Genomic DNA, 18,579 nt, shown 5'->3' with positions numbered 1-18,579 from the left:
ACACGTGCCCAGGGAATGCTTGAAACGCGCCTGAGCTGAAGCACAACACATTAAAATAGATACAATAGGACACAGTGTTTTAACGACAGACCGTTATCATAATCAGATGTGTGGGTTCAGTCGTCCAACACATGATGTACGGACGTAGTCTTTTGACGTGGCAGTCCTCCTGTAGATGAAGGGCCTGCTGATTCGTGGAAACAATCATAACCTCGTCAATACCCCTTCGACTTTGCCTTGCCTGGAGATACGATTTTGATCATGATAACAATTTTGTGGTTCAAAACCAGATCACACAATACTAGTAGTTTATACCTACACGAGGTGGGACGTAGAACAGTGGTAAAGCGCTCGCTTGATTCGCGGTCGGTTTAGGATCGATCCCCGTCGGTGGGCCCATTGTGCTATCTCTCGTTCCAGCCAGTGCTCCACAACTGGTGTAACAAAGGTCGTGTTATGTACTATCCTGTTGTCTGTGAGATGGTGCATATAAAAGATCCCTTGCTCTAATCGAAAAGAGTAGCCCATGGAGTGGCGACAGCGAGTTTCCTCTCTCTATATCTGTGTGGTCCTTAGCCATATGTCCGACGCCATATAACCGTAAATAAAATGTGTTGAATGCGTCGTTAAATAACACATTTCCTGCCTTCCTTTTATACCTACACATAAAAGCAATCCTTCCTGTTACTCTAAGAAGTAGACTATGTAGCACATAATTATTAAACAACTAGAAACGCCTGTTTTATTAAACTGTATTTATTAAAGTGTTTGCACATTAAAAAGAAACAGACAATGCATATAATACAATACACCCTAACATTTTAAAATAAAGAGTTTTTACTAATCATAGCAGACAGTAAACTAACATTACATGAACACTGACAGATAAGACACACAGAGAGATAGACGGATATAAAAATAAATGACTGATTAAATATGTTCATGTGTGGATGAATGAATGGATGGCGTAGACATCGGGACCCAGTTCATAAGTGTCTGGAGTAAGCAGACAGCAACCGACTATTGTCGTATATCATACAATGAAGTATGCATTGTTCGCTCTAAGGGTGAACGGGTCTGCATATCCTGTAACTCCATTCAACTTTGGGAGTGAAATTACAGAAGCGCACCATGACGCAAAACACTGTGAAATACGCAACTAGCCGACGACATATCGGATCTCCTATTTGATTGCTAGTCGACTAACGTAAACAAGAAATTCATTGTATTTCTGAAAATATTCACAACATTGGTGATTAATTTGACAGGTACATATCCACTAAAATACGCCAGAAATGGTGCACATTCATTAACTGCGAGTACGTGAAGATTTAATGTTTACAAAATACTACTACTACTACTACTACTACTACTACTACTACTACTACTACTACTACTACTACTACTACTACTACTACTAATAATAATAATAATAACAATAACAGTCAAGAGAACAATTTTTTTTTTATTTAACAATATATCTAGAAACAAAGGGTTATATCGCAGATGATTTAAAACAATATATACAATTATATATGTCAGGTCAATATAGTCCACCTGTTTTAATGTGTACATTTCTTGTGAAATATCAGCTGTTGATATTTGGCTATACTTTGCTAAACTTGGTTACATAGTGTATCTTAGACCTCTATCTTACTGTACGGAGATCCTGCACCAATAACATCAACATCCAGCCTGTCATAATGATTGCCATTCTCCCCGCTGCGTTCTGCCTGATGGGACGAGTTTACGTAATCATGTTGCGTACCATTGGTCTGGCCATTTTGAGTGTTAGCAACACGTTCAGCTGGCGGAGAACGAACATTGGTTTCATCGTCAACAACTTCATAGACCGAGGAAGTCGTGGTCGTCGTTCTAGTAATAGGTTTATTTGAAAACGAGACACTAGGCCCACTCGATGCACGCACTTTTCTAACTATTAGAATATATCTGAAAAGAAGAATTGCGATTCATTTAATAGCAGAAAAACATATATGCATGCATTATTGTTCTCAAATAGGAATCGTGCATCTAGTAGCCTGGGTACTACTCATATAATCAAGAAACAGTAGTAATGTAACATTATATTTTTCAGTTTTCAACGGTGAATGGGTGCATTTGTACGGACACTGTGATGATGACACACAGAGACACACACCCACACTATATCAAATGGAGTCAATTTTATAATAGAACTGTCACCTTTTAGTATCTGCATCAAGGCTTTGTATTGGAATAACACAGATAAGTTATGTTTGTGCTTCTAACCCATAGTTAACCAAAGTTAAACACGATTACTGATTGTGAAATTCAGAAGAAACAAATCTATATGCTGCACTAACGTACAAAAGTATTAATTAATTAATTTGTTTTAGTTTAGTGTATTAGTTTAGCGTACCATTCACACTCTTTAAACATGCTAAATTATTCAACTAGGTCTTTATGTGGATATAATATATCAACATTTCTGAATTGTGCATACACATTAAAAGACAAAAGGTCCTACCCACTAGAATAGAATATTGAAACACAACTACAACTAGACACAATTGAACAAAGGAGAAACATCATACTAGTTAATGTCATCCTCTCACCACTTTGTACATGTGTGTGTTAGGGCGGGATATGCATTATTGGTAGAACGCTCGCCTGAAGAGCATTGAGTCTCACTATGGAGTCTGGGTTTCCCGTTCCCTGACTATGGGTAAGTAGATATCGAAGGACCATTGCTGCTGGTTCTCCCCTCTCCTCTCTTTATCACGAGCAGTTGTCAAAATAACCAACCATACGTTAGAAACCAAAACAGTATTATGTTGTTTTACAAATAGTCATTCTATGTTACATTGCTATGCCTATGTGTTATTGCTAATGTTGAGTGCATTGATTTGTTGTGTACATGTCTTGTTATATTTGGCATATGGTACACTTAACATTTCAAATTTCATGTACCACCGCACAGCTCTATACACCGTTTTTAACCTAACCTTTAATTTTTAATTTTTATTTTCACCATTGTATGACACCCAATAGCCGATGTATTATTTGTGCTGGGGTGTCGTTAAACATCCATTCAATTCAATTGGCATATGGTACCTGACATCCAGAGTTTCATTTGATACATGGTGTCAAACTATAGCAACATTTTTCACTTGTTTCATTTTATGTGTTAAGGAATTATTACGCTGACATGATCATTATAATTATTTACCTGATAATAACGACAAACTGTATAATCACAATTATGGATAGTACTCCCATAACCGCTGAGGAAACTACGGTTGTTGAGTCACTGGCTTTTTGTGGTGAAACTGAAAATATATTCCCGGAGTAAAAAATATAATACAACCTAAATCTAAAATATATTCGACAGTGCTAATAGTTTCAAACTCCTCGTTATTACAACTAAGCAGGATTTAAGCTGTCGTTTTCAAAATCGGCAGATGTGAATACGTAGTGGAAAAAAAAGTAATTGAAAAAAACTACTTTTGATAAACTGTATGATCTCAAAATATGGGATTATCTTTAATAAGTATGTGAAATCTTAACACTTTGAATAGTTTATATGCTAACCCCCCTGTGCATAGCCACTAAAGATTGTATAGCCCCCTTACCCCTCGGTACAGTAAATGTGGATTGTTCACTATATGATGATTATGTTGCTGTAATATTTCATTTATAGAATTTTCGCTTTTGAATGCCCATTATACCAAAAATTCACGATGGTGGCATAAATTACGATTTGGCAGACACAAATAAGCACATTTGAAACAACATATAGCTTGTAATATAACACTGTTTATGTTTTTAAGGTACCTAAATATATTACTGGAGGTACATTTCGATATTTCCTTGCACCGTAATCCAAGAAGGCTGGCCTATACCACTCACTAACTGTCTTCGGCAACAAATTGAGAAAATCATGAATTACTTGAAATATAAACTGAATCATTCATTTATTTAAATCAATACAACAAATGTTTCGCAATTTGCATCCTAACGTTATCATAGTCCATTTTGAAATAAGCAGAGTAAGTGCCGACATGTAGTTTCCTATAGTGTTTCATTAGATGAAAAATGCGACTTACGTTAGGGACTGAACGCCAGATGTCCCTGGCATATCACACTTCTAGTTCAGTGTTCTACAAATGAGTCTACCTATTCGCTTGATATGAACCGAACAAGCACTAGACTGCATCACCGAGCTTATACATCATGACTTTGACCCTAAAATCTGGAACAAGCCAAAGGAATGTGATGCCCACATTTCTCCTGAACAGAATAAGTATTTGAATCTAAAGGATGAAAGATTATGTCGTCATTACGGTATGACATCTAAATGACCATTCATTTTTTTTTTTTTGACACGTCAATAATAAGATCTCTTTTTGAAAACCTTGTAAGATGTTTTCTTCATCAAAGTATTATATATTGCCGAAGCTCGCATTGGTCTTCACTTATATATCTCGTTCAAGCCAGTGAACCACGACTGGTATATAAAAGGCCGTGATATGTGGTATCGTGTATGTGGGGTGGTGCATATAAAAATCACTTCCTACTAATAAGAACACATGTAGCGGGTTAACTATCTAAGACTACAGGTCAAAATTACCAAACGTTTAACATCCAATAACTGATGATTAATAAATCAATGTGTTCTAGTGGTGTCGTTAAGGAAAACAAACGTTTGGTCTTCATCTTATCTGAGCCTTTTTCTGTAGTGACTACATCAACCAGTACCACATATTCAAAATGTACGCTGGTGTTCCAGCAACCATCTTACTCAAAATGAAGCTATTGAAGTTGATATGGTGGACTTTAAATTTGTATCATTGGAAAGATTCCAACAAACTAGAAAACTTGACGATACATGCGAGAGACTATGGTTAAGGTGATATGTTCTAAAGGTTATGATATATTATGATAAAGTTCTTTTCATTATTATAAACTATAAACTTAGTAGGAGAGGTATAAAACAGTTAGCATGTGATTCATCATCCCAGCTGATCTAATAATAAGTCGTATGTCGGGATCATTCATAATTTTAAAACCAATAGGCAGAATAACTGAAATAATGGCAGCGTTGAATAAACAACAAAAGGTTTGTGCACGAAGGTCTTCAAAAGAAGGAACATTAACCTAGAAATACTGAAAATAATGGAAAGCGTTCCATTTACATTAAGCAAAGAAGCAAACAAATAGGTAGAGGACTCAGATATATAAGATTTTAAGAAAGTAGACAGAAAGTGCCTGGATGTGCTTTATGCCAGGGATATTACACGTTCAGTTTCCCAGACAAGTCACATTTTTCCCTGACATAAATTTATAGAAAACTGCATGTGTGCACTTACGTTGCTAATCTCAAAGTGTATTTTCATAATGTTGCAAAGAAAGAAATGTTTTATTTAACGACGCACTCAACACATTTTATTTACGGTTATATGGCGTCAGACATATGGTTACGGACCACACAGATTTTAAGAGGAAACCCGCTGTCGCCACTATATGGGCTACTCTTCCGATTAGCAGCAAGGGATCTTTTATTTGCGCTTCCCACAGGCAGGATAGCACAAACCATGGCCTTTGTTGAACCAGTTATGGATCACTGGTCGGTGCAAGTGGTTTACACCTACCCATTGAGCCTTTCGGAGCACTCACTCAGGGTTTGGAGTCGATATCTGGATTAGAAATCCTATGCCTCGACTGGGATCCGAACCCAGTACCTACCAGCCTGTAGACCGATGGCCTACCACGACGCCACCGAGGCCGGTAATGTTGCAAAGTTGATGTCAATCTAAGTGAATTATTTAATCAAAATATGTACCTTCCTTGCACAGGTGCCCTTCAAATCCATCACTACAACCGTCTGTGCAATTCCCAGTAACTCTGTCGCATAATTCGTTTGCACATTCTCCACAAATAGCATTACAGTTCATACCATATTTTCCATCGGTGCATTCTGAACAACACGAAAACAAATAATAAACAAACCCAAAAACAACAACGACAATAAAGCAACCCCCACCCAAAGAAAAACAATACAAAATACAAAAACAAAACACAGGAACAAAATAAAACAAATCGAGTACAGTTTTTTTTGACGATAGTGGTGAAATTGAGTATGTCTATGAAATAAGAAACACATCAGGTCATATTAAAACGTTGCACATTAAGAATGGATAAAGGTGTGTAGGCCTACTCACCACTAGTGCACGATTGTCCTTCCCACCCAGCTTGGCATCCACCAAAACACCGGCCTGTTTGAAAATCACACGTTCCATTAGTATAGCATTGTCTGTCTTTACATTGGTTTGAACATCCATCCCCATAGTGGCCTTGAGCACATTCTGCAATTAAATAAGACATACAAGATATAACCAAACACACACACACACACACACACACACACACACACACACACACACACACACACACACATACTGTATTAGAAATATTGTAATATTGCCATGACAAATATATTTTATGAAATCCAAAACATGTTACTCAACCTGTTTACACTAGGAACAGTTCTGTTATCAATCTAACAATAATAATTTTGCCAAACAGTGGAATTATATTGGCATTCAAATAGTCTGGAGACAGAGTCCACATTATCAGGATTTCGGTCTATCCATGAGTGTCAAAGCGACTACCATGACTATTTATACCGGACGATGCTGCATTACTATTCCAGTGGAGGGTGCCCATGGCAATTGTGTGTAGGTTCATCAGAGATCATTAAAAATCAAGTGGGTATACATTTGAAGAACAAAAGCCCGTTAAATTTTCTTCATCAATATTATCTTCAATGTCATACTTTGTATATGTAATTACATGTACTTATAAACACACACAACTCACTAAATTAGCCAAACTGTAGCATTAAAATTTCGATTTGCTTAGTATTCAATACCAAATATGAATTTCAACATCACTTGTCTCAGTTCAGATAATATTTCGATCCAAAAACGTCGTTTCAAATAGGATATCGTTATATCATACCGGCCTCGGTGGCGTCGTGGTTAGGCCATCGGTCAACAGGCTGGTAGGTACTGGGTTCGAATCCCAGTCGAGGCATGGGAGTTTTAATCCAGATACCGACTCCAAACCCTGAGTGAGTGCTCCGCAAGGTTCAATGGGTAGGTGAAAACCACTTGCACAGACCAGTGATCCATAACTGGTTCAACACAGGCCATCGTTTGTGCTATCCTGCCTGTGGGAAGCGCAAATAAAAGATCCCTTGCTGCTAATCGGAAAGAGTAGCCCATGAAGTGGCGACAGCGTGTTTCCTCTCAAAATCTGTATGGTCCTTAACCATGAGTTTGACTCCATATAACCGTAAATAAAATGTGTTGGATGCGTCGTTAAATAAAATATTTCCTTCTTTCTTTCCTTATATCACAGTATCTTTAGTATCTTTAGTATCTTTATTTCGATTCAATCAGGCCGTCAAACGACAGCATATGAGGACATATTTTACAATAGTTATTTACAGTGACAAGATGACAACAGGAGTTCTTCATAGAATATATACAGACATATTTCAAAATAGCTATATACACATTTTAAAAAGAAGACACATGGTGACAGAACATTTAAATAAAGCAGATAAATCTTTATACATCAGTACTTTTAAAAGTATAAAATGATATCGAAGATGTTTATCTATGGTTTACTAAATTTACTTGTAATTTCAGAGATTAATTTTGACAATTTACGGAGAGTGCTTATTTTATTACAATTAAACAGTTCTTCGAATTTAAGAGTGCTAGGTTTTTTTTTTATAATAATATGGCTTTATAAACCTTTTGCGTGTATTCATAAAATAATTACATTTAAATAAGTAGTGATATTCATCTCCAATATCATTTTCTTCGTTTAACATGCTCAGTTAGTATTTTTACGGATGGGAAATTTTTCGACATATAAATATCGGTCATGCCTAGGTTATTTAACAGGTGTATTAAATTTTCTAGCCAGTTATAGCTGTGCCCGTTTGCAACAGATTCTTTTATCATATAATTAAGAATTAAATTAGTGATTTTTGTAGATTTACCTTTAACTATACGTGCCCAGAATCCTATAATTCTTTGATCTATAACTAGTTTTAGTGGCGTTCTACCAAGTTCCCCATATAACATAAAAATAGACGTACCCTTTTTTACTGGCAATAATCGTCTAAGAAAAATTATATGAATATTTTCTATTATGTCCACGTTTTCGTATCCCCAGATTTCACAGCCATACAAAAGTATTGGGAGGACCATTGAATCAAATAATTTAAGCTTGCAATCAATTGGCAAATTATTATCCTTGGCTTTAGAAAAAACAAAATATATTGCTTTAGTTGCACGCTGAATTAAACATTGTTTTGTTATTTTAAATTTGTTTTGTTTAGTGAACGTTAAACCTAAATATTTGTATTCTTTAACATTTTGAAGAGACTTATCTCCGAGAGTAAACTTTTTCTTATAGCCATTTGCATTTCCATTAAATATTATTATTTTAGTTTTTTCACTGTTTACTTTAAGTTTCCATTTTTTGCAGTATTCCAAAAAGACATTTAGATTTTTTTGCAAATCGTGAGCATTGGTTGCTAGTAGTGCAGTATCGTCGGCATATAGGAGACAAAGTAAGTGGATACCGACGTCTAGAAAGCAATCGTGGTCATCTATAGCGGTGGCTACCCCCGAGCAGTTAGAATTTAGTAGGTGGTTTTCTAAGTCATTTAAATAAAGTGAAAATAGGACAGGTGACAAATTTTCACCTTGGCGGACTCCGGTATTGCAAGAAAATAATTGTGAGCATTCGTTATTTAAACTGATACAGGATTTTATACCTTGATACATTCTAAGGAATTTGCCGTTTATGCTATAGTTTAATAATTTTTGCCAAAGGAAGCTTCTTGATATCGTATCAAATGCCTTTTGGAAATCAATAAACGCACAGAATAATTTCTTTTTTCTTCTTTTTAAAATTTCGATTAAAGAATATATATTAAACAGATGGTCGGTTGTGGAGTAGCCTTTTCGAAAGGCAGTCTGGGCTTCAGTTAAGATATTATTTTCTTCAAGGTAGTCATTTAGTCGTTTATTTAGGATCGTTGTAAATAGTTTTGAGCTACAGCATAATAAGGTTATTGGTCTATAATTTTCTGGCATAGAACGGCTTCCTTTATTTATAAAGATTGGCTTAATCATTCCTATCAGCCATTCATTGGGGAAAATACTGTTATCTAGCATAACAATGAATAGTTTTGTGTATATTGGCAACATTTTGTCCGCAGTAGATTTCATGTACTCATTTGTAATATTATCAATTCCGGAAGCTTTTCCATTTTTAAGTTGTTTTATTGCATATGTAACTTCTCTTTCTTCAATCGGTTTATCTAGAGCGTCATTATCTAATTCGTATGTTTCAAAATCTGTATATTGATTTATATCATTATCCATAGGATCTCCTTCATTTGCTTTTTCAAAAAAGTTGCTAAGTTCGTTTAGTGATGGGAAATTATTATTCACAGTTATTGGTTTTAATAATTTATAGAAAGATTTTGGGTCATTTAATTTCAGATCGCGCATTTGTTTTTCTGCTTTGTATTTATGAGCTGCATTTTCTTTAAATAAACATTTCTTATATGATCTGCTTGCGTTAATTAATCTCTGTTTGTTTTCTGCACTTTTATATACTGAATATGTTTTCTTTGCCGCGTGGTATTTTTTTCTAGAGACAAGACACGTGCCAAATAGAGGTCGCTTGGTTTTAAATTTAGTCCGTGCACGAGCACCGTTTGGCACACGGCCGAATGTTGACACTGCAGAGTCTATAAATAGATTTTTCATGACCTCAATCGCTTTGTTGACACGTGTGTGTGCATCGTTCGTGTCGTTACACAAAATGCTGCAGATACTATCAATTGACTTTTGGTCAATCTTATTGACAAACTGCTGTCTTTTGTCAGGTATCCATTTACGGATTTTTATGTTTGTTGAATCTACAGTGTTATGTCTATTTTTATTCATTTCTTCTGTTAATGTGAGAGCTTGATAGTGATATGAATTAATATTGAAGGTCAAAGCGCAGTGTGCATCTGAGAAAAGTGGGTCAAAATTACAGACCTGAAAATCATTTATTATGTTAAAAATCTGGTGGCTACCAATAACATAATCAACGACACTACTGTCTTTGCATGTTAGTTTTCCAATATATTTATCATTACCTATTCTACCATTAGCTATGTATAGGTTATGTGTTTTACACAGGTTTAGAAGCTGTGTGCCATGACTATTTATTCTCCCTGTATCTTGAATTACTCTATCTTTTGGGACATTACATGATTCTAGTTTAGTTATATCATTAAAAAAATCTATTATGTCATTATCTATGTTATAGGGGAGATCAGCTTCTTCATCAAGTGTGGTATAGTCTGGCAGGCATTTTGTTCTTGCATTAAAATCACCAAGTAACATCAATGGACTTCCTAATATTGTGTGCTGATTTATTTCATTTTCAATAATAGTAAATGTAATTTCCTTGCAGTAAGGGGAATTTATTGGGGGAATATAAAGTATACCAATCAGCAATTTTTCATGTAGGCCTATATTCTCACCTGGGATTTGGAGCCAAGATACAAATTCTGATTTGTGGGTGACATCAATATTGAGACTGGTGACTAACTCATCTTTGATACCAATAGCTATGCCACCAAAGGGACGTAGTTTGTTTTGGCGGTTATTCAGGTAAAAGGTATGGCCAGGTAGAAGAATTGAAAGTTTATCCGATTCATCCATTTTGGTCTCAGTAAAGCACACACTATCATATTTGATGGTATGTTCAACAAATTCAGGTATCAATAATTTGCTTCTGAGCCCACATACATTTAAACTAAGAAAATGTATAGATTCCACATTAATTAATTTCTTTTGCTGGTCTGTATTTATTGTATTTCTATCTGGTTTATCGGTATTAGTAGACACATTGTCAATAACACAATGGGTGGGTTGTCAGTATGTGATACAATGTTCATATTTGAGAAAGATACATTTGCAGATTTGTTAGGATGGTTGTCATTTAGTATACCAGAGTTATTATTTGAAATATTGTTAATAATATCACAAGCATGGTTGTCAGTAGGTGTTACAGAGTTGATAAATGAGGTAAGTACATTTTTGGGAACATCTCTGCAAAAGTGCTCAACATGTATCACATTTTTCATACTTGAAGAAGATATATCATTACTAATAACATCATCACTAGAAAAGTTATTGTCATGTGGTACACAGTTCATAACTGGCATAATTGCATTTCTAAAAATATCTCTGGGATAATTGTCAGTATGTGATACACAGTTCATAACCGGGGTAAGTACAGTTCTAAAAGTATCATTGGGATGATTGTCATCATGTGATATACAGTTAACACTTGGAAAAGGTAGGTTGTTACTAGTAATAACATCATCACTGGAATGATTATCACCATGTGTTACACAGTTCATAACTGGAGTGAGTACATTTCTATAAATAGCATCTACATATGTTACATAATTCATAACTGGAGTATGTACATTTCTAAAACAATCATTGGGGTGGTTATCATCAAGTGTTATACAGTCCATATTTGAAGAAAATAGATTTTTACTAATAATATCATCATCACCAGGGTGGTTATCATTATGTGGTACACAGTTCATAACAGGGGTAAATGCATAACTAAATATATCACTGGGATGATTGTCACCATCTGTTACAGGAATCATAACATAATTATTTACATTTCTCAAGATATCACTGGGCTGATTGTCACCTTGTGTTACAGGAATCGTAATATGATTATTTACATTTCTCAAAATATCACCGGAATGATTGGCACCTTGTGCCACAGGGACCATAACATGATTATTTACATTTCTCAAAATATCACTGGGATGATTGTCACCTTGTGTTACAGGAATCATAACATGGTTATTTACATTTCTCAAGATATCAATGAGATGACTGTCACCATATGTTACAGGATCCATAACAGGGGTATGTGCATTTCTCAAAATATCACTGCGGTGGTTATCATCGAGTGATATACAGCTCATATTTGGAAAAAAATATTGTTACTAATAACATCATTACTGGAATGATTATTACCAGGTGTTACACAGTTTATAACTGGAGTAAATACATTTCTAAAAATATCAGGATGGTTGTCAGCATTTGTCACAGCATTTTGGGAAAATATATTATTACTAATGACAACATCAGCATTTGAGTGATTATCAACATATGCTTCACGGTTTATAACTTGTGTAAGTACATTTCTAAAATTATCTCTTGGGTAGTTGATAGAGTCAAAGCTACCACCATGGTTATTTCATGTAGGATGATGTGCTCTAGTGGAGGTCGCATTGAAAAGTATGTGCGTGTCACCAGTGGTCACTGAATGTTAAGGGGTACAGATTTGAAAAAACCCAGTAAATTTTCATTTTCTTTATATTATCTGCACAGACATACCTTTTATATGGGATTACTTATAAACACAAACAACACATTGAATTATCCAAAGTGACCAACACGATTTTCCACTTAGGATGTGTGTGTTTGTTTAGCTAATGATATGTGTTTTTTATGTTTATAGATGATCCCACAAAGTATAACTGTAGAGGTTTTTTTTTTTTCTTGGTTTTTTTTCATGTTCTATTGCCAGCCCCTTGTTTACAATTAGAACAACACATGCCAAGGGTAAAACATGGGTTGTGTACATAAAAACAATAAAACAACATAATATAATACTTTAGGGAACTGGCGTGCAAAACCCACCTCACCCCCCTTTCCATCCCCGCCTCTCTCTCTCTCTCTCTCTCTCTCTCTCTCTCTCTCTCTCTCTCTCTCTCTCTCTCTCTCTCTCTCTCTCTCTCTCTCTACATATCTAATCAATGTAGCTATCCATTTATATTTCTCTCACGCAAAAAACCAACAACACACTTTCATCCTTTTCCATTCTATGAACGACGTACATAAATATTTAAAATACGCATATGATATATCTATATATACACATACACATACACATACACATACACATACACATACATATACATATGTATGTATCTACAATATTAATAGGTGGACCGCTGGGAACAAGACGATGCGCAAGGAAAGTTAAAAAAATTAGGTTTGTTCAAAGAGAGAATAATACACTGACCACTTGGTGAAGAATTTATTAAAGGGACATTCCTGAGTTTGCTGCATTGTAAGATGTTTCCGAAAAATAAAATATTTCTACGATTAAACTTACATATTAAATATATTTTCTTGTTTATATTATCAGTATCTGTATATTTAATGTGTATCTGGTCCTCTTAATATTTGCAAGAAGCCCAAACTGGATTTTTTTCATCAAATAATTTCGTACGTACGAAAAAATATATTTTAGGACATAAAATGAAATGTAGCCTAGTACAAATAGCAGAACGATCAGAAACACGTTTAGTATACAACCACTAATATTTTATGCAAAAAATTATATTTGATATGTAATTACAATCGTAAAAATGTCTCTGTTAGTCGATAACATCTTAAAAATTGCTACAAACTCAGGAATGTCCCTTTAAGATTGTTCTTACTAAGATAAATACATTTTTCTACTTTATATCTTTGTTTAGCTTCGTGTTTGGAAGTGTATAATATTTATTTGGACCCTTTGCACTTTACATTTATATATAAAATATTTAGCTAATAATAGTAGCAGGTCAAAAACATTATCTGTTTTAATATTATCTTTACATCCAAATGTCACTAGTTCAAGAGAAAGCTTTAAATTATATATATGCTTACATGAGTTTGATAACCAATTTAAATCATCATTCCAAAAGTTCTGAACAATTTTACATTCCCAAAATAAATGCACTATAGATGTTTTTCCTTCATGCCAAAACGTACACGTTTCACTGTCAATTAATTTTAATTTATATGCGAAACTATTAGTAGTTAATATTCTATGAAGTATTCTATATTGGAACCATCTAAGTTTTTGAGAGATAATATTTATGAAGAATTGAAAATGTACTTGTTTCTTCAAATTTGTATCCCCTTAACTTTTAATAACCTATGGTGACACCTCACACATTTTGTTCAAAGTATATCACCACCGGAATATACATGGTGGTTGCGTTGATTCTATCGAGTAGAAGGAAATCCTATTGGAAGCCTCTTTTTTATTCTGCCTCCAGAGTTAAAAGGACCTAATCATACTGACAAAGGAACTGGCATCAGTACAAACATTTAATGACAATTTATATTACACTATATATTTATTATAACTGAAGCTGTTACAAGAAAATTAAAATGTACTTTAAAGCAGTCGTTCAGCTCCTTGACTGGAATATATGTACGCCATCGCATTGACATCAACAGATGGATAATAGACAGGGCCGTAGCTAGGATTGTTTGTTTGGGGGGGGGGGGGGGGGGGGGGGGGCAACTGAGTAGTTAACAGTTTAAAACTCCTTAAACAGTTAAGAAGAAAATTTTCTTTAAGTTTCTATAGTGCTTCCACCCCCCCCCCCCCCCCCCGACCCCCCGCTAGCTACGGCCCTGATAGACATCAGACTTAAGCTTCGGCGTGAATTTTGCATAGCCATAACATTATTATGATATTGCCAAGATGGTTATCCAAACATATTTATGAACAAAATGGTAAATTTAAATTTCAATCTTCAGTGATAAAAAACGAAACCTCAAAATCGTAGTGAATGAAAATCGGAACAATAAAGTCGTCAAAAATAATTCTTTGACAGCATTATCCCCTTGATTTATTTATCAAAGTGTCAATAATCATAATACTCACCCAAAAATGCCACTTATTTAAATCTAAATATATTCTTACGTTGTGTACAGGTTGCGTTCATCCATCCAGGTTTACATCCACCAACACACTCTCCAGTCCGGGAATGACATGGAGAGTTGTTGTTCTTACAGTGTCTCGTATTACAGTCTAGACTACATTCTGCGCCATATCTGTCATTACATTCTGAAACAACCATGCATGACTTGGTATATTAAACTTCAAGATCTATTACTAAACAATATGGTCTAAATACTTACATTTTCGGTGTACATATATATTGTAAATTCCAAAATTAATTATATGAATGTTCATGATAAACAAGTAAGATATTTATAGGAACTACCAGTGTTATCATGAATATCAATGGCTTAGTCAGCATGTCAGTCAGTAATTTCCCCAGTTTTATTTTATTTTTCCCATGACACTGATATTTATTTTACAGGTCTGGGTTTGCCTCGGCGTTTTTTCCTCTCTGGCTACACCCCAGAAAATAAACGCATCATAGCTAATATGTAATGTGGTGTGGATAAAACGATGTATACATGTACTTACAAACACCCCCCCCCCCCCCCCCCCAGTAAACCAGATAGTTTAAAGTGTTGATATTTATGTACACGAAAACTATGCATTTCTTCTTTGATTGACCAAATCTTTAATTCATGTAGGCCTACTAAATCAATTTATATTTTGCAGTGTAAGAAACATATTTTGAAAACTGAAATAAAAGAGAAGTTTAATATATGCTACTGAAAATAGAGACTAATCTGTGTGAAAATAGAGACAAGAAACAATAGGACAAATTATGGTATCCAAAGCGGAACTCTGAGGATTGGAAATACATAATTGCATTCACTCATTTCGACCACTGTTGGTCTATATTATTAATTTATGATATACTGTAAAGGATTAGTGGCCACAATTCCAAAATTTACCCTAAATAGACTATCAAATTATTTCACATAAACCCTCTTCATTAACATAACCAGAGAACCACTGGCGCAGCCAGACGGGGGCCATGGAGCAATGCTTTCCCCAGTCAGAATTCTCTTTTCCTCATCGCGTTATATATGTTCCTGTCGCCACATAACATGACTCGTATATAATGGGTTTGGCCCCGCAATGTAGGTGGTCCCTTATATAAAATCCTGGCTACCTCAGTGCATAGTTTTCAATTAAAACGATTTAGGAAATGTTTTATTTAACAACGCACTCAACACATTTTATTTACGGTTATATGGCGTCAGATATATGGTTAAGGACCACACATATAGAGAGATGAAACTCGCTGTCACCACTCTTTTCGATTAGCAGCAAGGGATCTTTTATATGCACCATTCCACAGACAGGATAGTACATACCACGGCCTTTGTCAGTCGTGATACACTGGCTGGAACGAGAAATAGCCCAAAGGGGCCACCGACGGGAATCGATCCTAAACCGACCGCGCATCAAGCGAGCACTTTACCACTGACCTACGCCCCACCCCGTAAAAGGATTTAGCTGCACATCAAGGTATATATACCTGTACAGTCGACACCCTTCCATCGTGTCTGACAACCTGTTTCACATTTCCCATCAGCCGTATTACAACTTGACTGTCCACTACAATGTCTGTCTGTACATGACAGGGAACAGTTGGGCCCATACAACTAGCTGGAACAAACTGAAAGAAAAACAAATTACTTAGAAATACAATACAGGGGTCGACCCCCTAACCCTCCCCTGTACACACACATGTACGCACACATACGCACACGTACACACATACATACAAACACACACACACACACACACACACACATGTATACCACACACACACACACACACACACACACACACACACACACACACACATTGTATACCATTTGAACAATCGAGGTCTTTCCAACCCGGCTGACAACCTCCCACACACAGTCCAGTGTTAGCTTCACAGGTCGAGTTATTCAGACAGTGACGATCAGCACATCGCTTGCCACAGTTATCACCGTAAGTCAGTCCTCCTTTACAATCTGTAATAGAAACCATAATTATATATCATAGTTTGTGATAGATAGAGAATACCACATGCATGGCCGTTCGATACCATTTGTCTTATGACTGGTTGTTTTAAAACGTATCTAACGAGCGAAATCGAGTTGCATACATTTTTAAGTGAGTTGTATGATAAATGTTATCTGATGGATAGGAATGTAGTATTCTAGTGTTTACATATCTTGGAAACAAAAACAGATTAAAAACAAATTTAAACACCTTTTCAAAATAAACATATTTATAGTGTGTTTCAGACAAGTCAATTTCAGGTTAAATTGTACGTCACAGAGGAATCGATTCGACCCAATCTGATTAAAATTAGCTCTACTGGTCTACCAATAGATCTAACAGCATTGTATAGACTCCCATGTCCAGGTGACATGTCATCTATAAATAACAATTTAAATATCAACCAATTACACTTCGCCTTTTATAGCGTTATTCGGGAGCATACAAATTCAAAAAATATCGGGCGAGACTATTTATGCAATAGGCGAACTTATTGGTCTATTTCAACATTAAAAAACAGGGGGAAAAGTAAAGTAATAAACTCTGGATTGTATACTAGTATAAACAGATTTTATGGCAATACCATCACGGAGGTTTGTTTTGTCTTGAAACGAATTTTATATAAAATTTCATATTGAAATTAGTTTCTGGCATACTTTGTAATTCACCCGAATCATTTCGTATACCCTCGGCATAATCCCGGATGTTTTCAAATTATTTTCAAATCACTTTGTGCAAGTAAGGTTTTGATTGGTCGAATGAAAGGTCAACTGGACAGAATCTCCAACTGGGTGCTGTTAGATCCACAGGTAATTAACCAGTGGAGCTAATTTTAATTAGATTGGATTCGACCGAACTTTTTTAATTGGATGGTGTGTCATTGATAACCTGTTCATCTCCTATAGCAGCCAGTCATATGTTTTTAAAATGTTATCGCACGTATATGTGTTCTCACCAACGGGTGTGTAAGAATAAAAGTCTAATGATAAACACGATGTGTGTATACATTTGAAATACCATGTGTCATGAGTATAAAACAAAATACTCCCCATTAAGGTTAGGAACATGCGGCAAAAAGTCGATATTAGGATGTACGAGTGATATGTAATTTACGATATTAAAAATAGTCATTGAACAGGTCACATACAATTATTTCACTCAATCAAATATAACTGAAAAGGGACCTGGAATATGATTCATCATTTTTCTCTGTATAAGTCAGCTTGACAAAATTTAGACTTTTAGAGGGCGTATACTATTAATTGTTATACAAAGACATACATGTGTTTACTTGTCCTCCTTTTTATCCCAAATTGTATAAATCTTCAGACATTCATTTCAGTCCACTTTACATATATTTATTCTTTTATTAGATACATTTTAGGTGGTGTAAATATAGCGAACAATAAAATATACGTGAATATTTTAATAACAAAAAATTCAAGACAAAATTAATTCCGTAAATAGACTGTCAAAATGGGCATTACATATACATAAGTCAATTATAATTTTTAATAGACTCAACAACTAATGGAATTGAAACTGAATAAATAATAATAATAATAATATGACTCATACATGTTGTAGGTCAGTGGCATTGCGTTCTTTTGATATATATATTTCCGCCTCTTATATTTAGTACTAGTAAGTCATGTAGATTACATCAAGCAATATTTTGCTGGAAATAACAAATATGCCAACGCAAGT

At 35.1% G+C, this 18,579-nt stretch overlaps 1 protein-coding gene across 1 annotated transcript; it reads right to left on the bottom strand.

Annotated features, from left to right (window-relative positions):
- Positions 1 to 1,445: 1,445 nt before the first annotated feature.
- On the bottom strand, positions 1,446 to 17,899 carry LOC121374525 (multiple epidermal growth factor-like domains protein 10). The gene is made up of 7 exons (XM_041501629.1): positions 17,890 to 17,899; positions 16,695 to 16,841; positions 14,872 to 15,015; positions 6,201 to 6,344; positions 5,822 to 5,956; positions 3,209 to 3,308; positions 1,446 to 1,950 (listed from the first exon to the last, which is right to left on the bottom strand). Exons 1-7 carry the CDS (start codon positions 17,897 to 17,899, stop codon positions 1,641 to 1,643), a joined length of 990 nt encoding a protein of 329 aa, XP_041357563.1. The 3' UTR covers positions 1,446 to 1,640.
- Positions 17,900 to 18,579: the final 680 nt, after the last annotated feature.

Source organism: Gigantopelta aegis, chromosome 6, assembly GCF_016097555.1.
Source record: "Gigantopelta aegis isolate Gae_Host chromosome 6, Gae_host_genome, whole genome shotgun sequence".
Classification (NCBI taxonomy): domain Eukaryota; kingdom Metazoa; phylum Mollusca; class Gastropoda; order Neomphalida; family Peltospiridae; genus Gigantopelta; species Gigantopelta aegis.
Note: the sequence above shows the minus strand (reverse complement) of the source record. Positions and strands in the feature narration are given on the sequence as shown.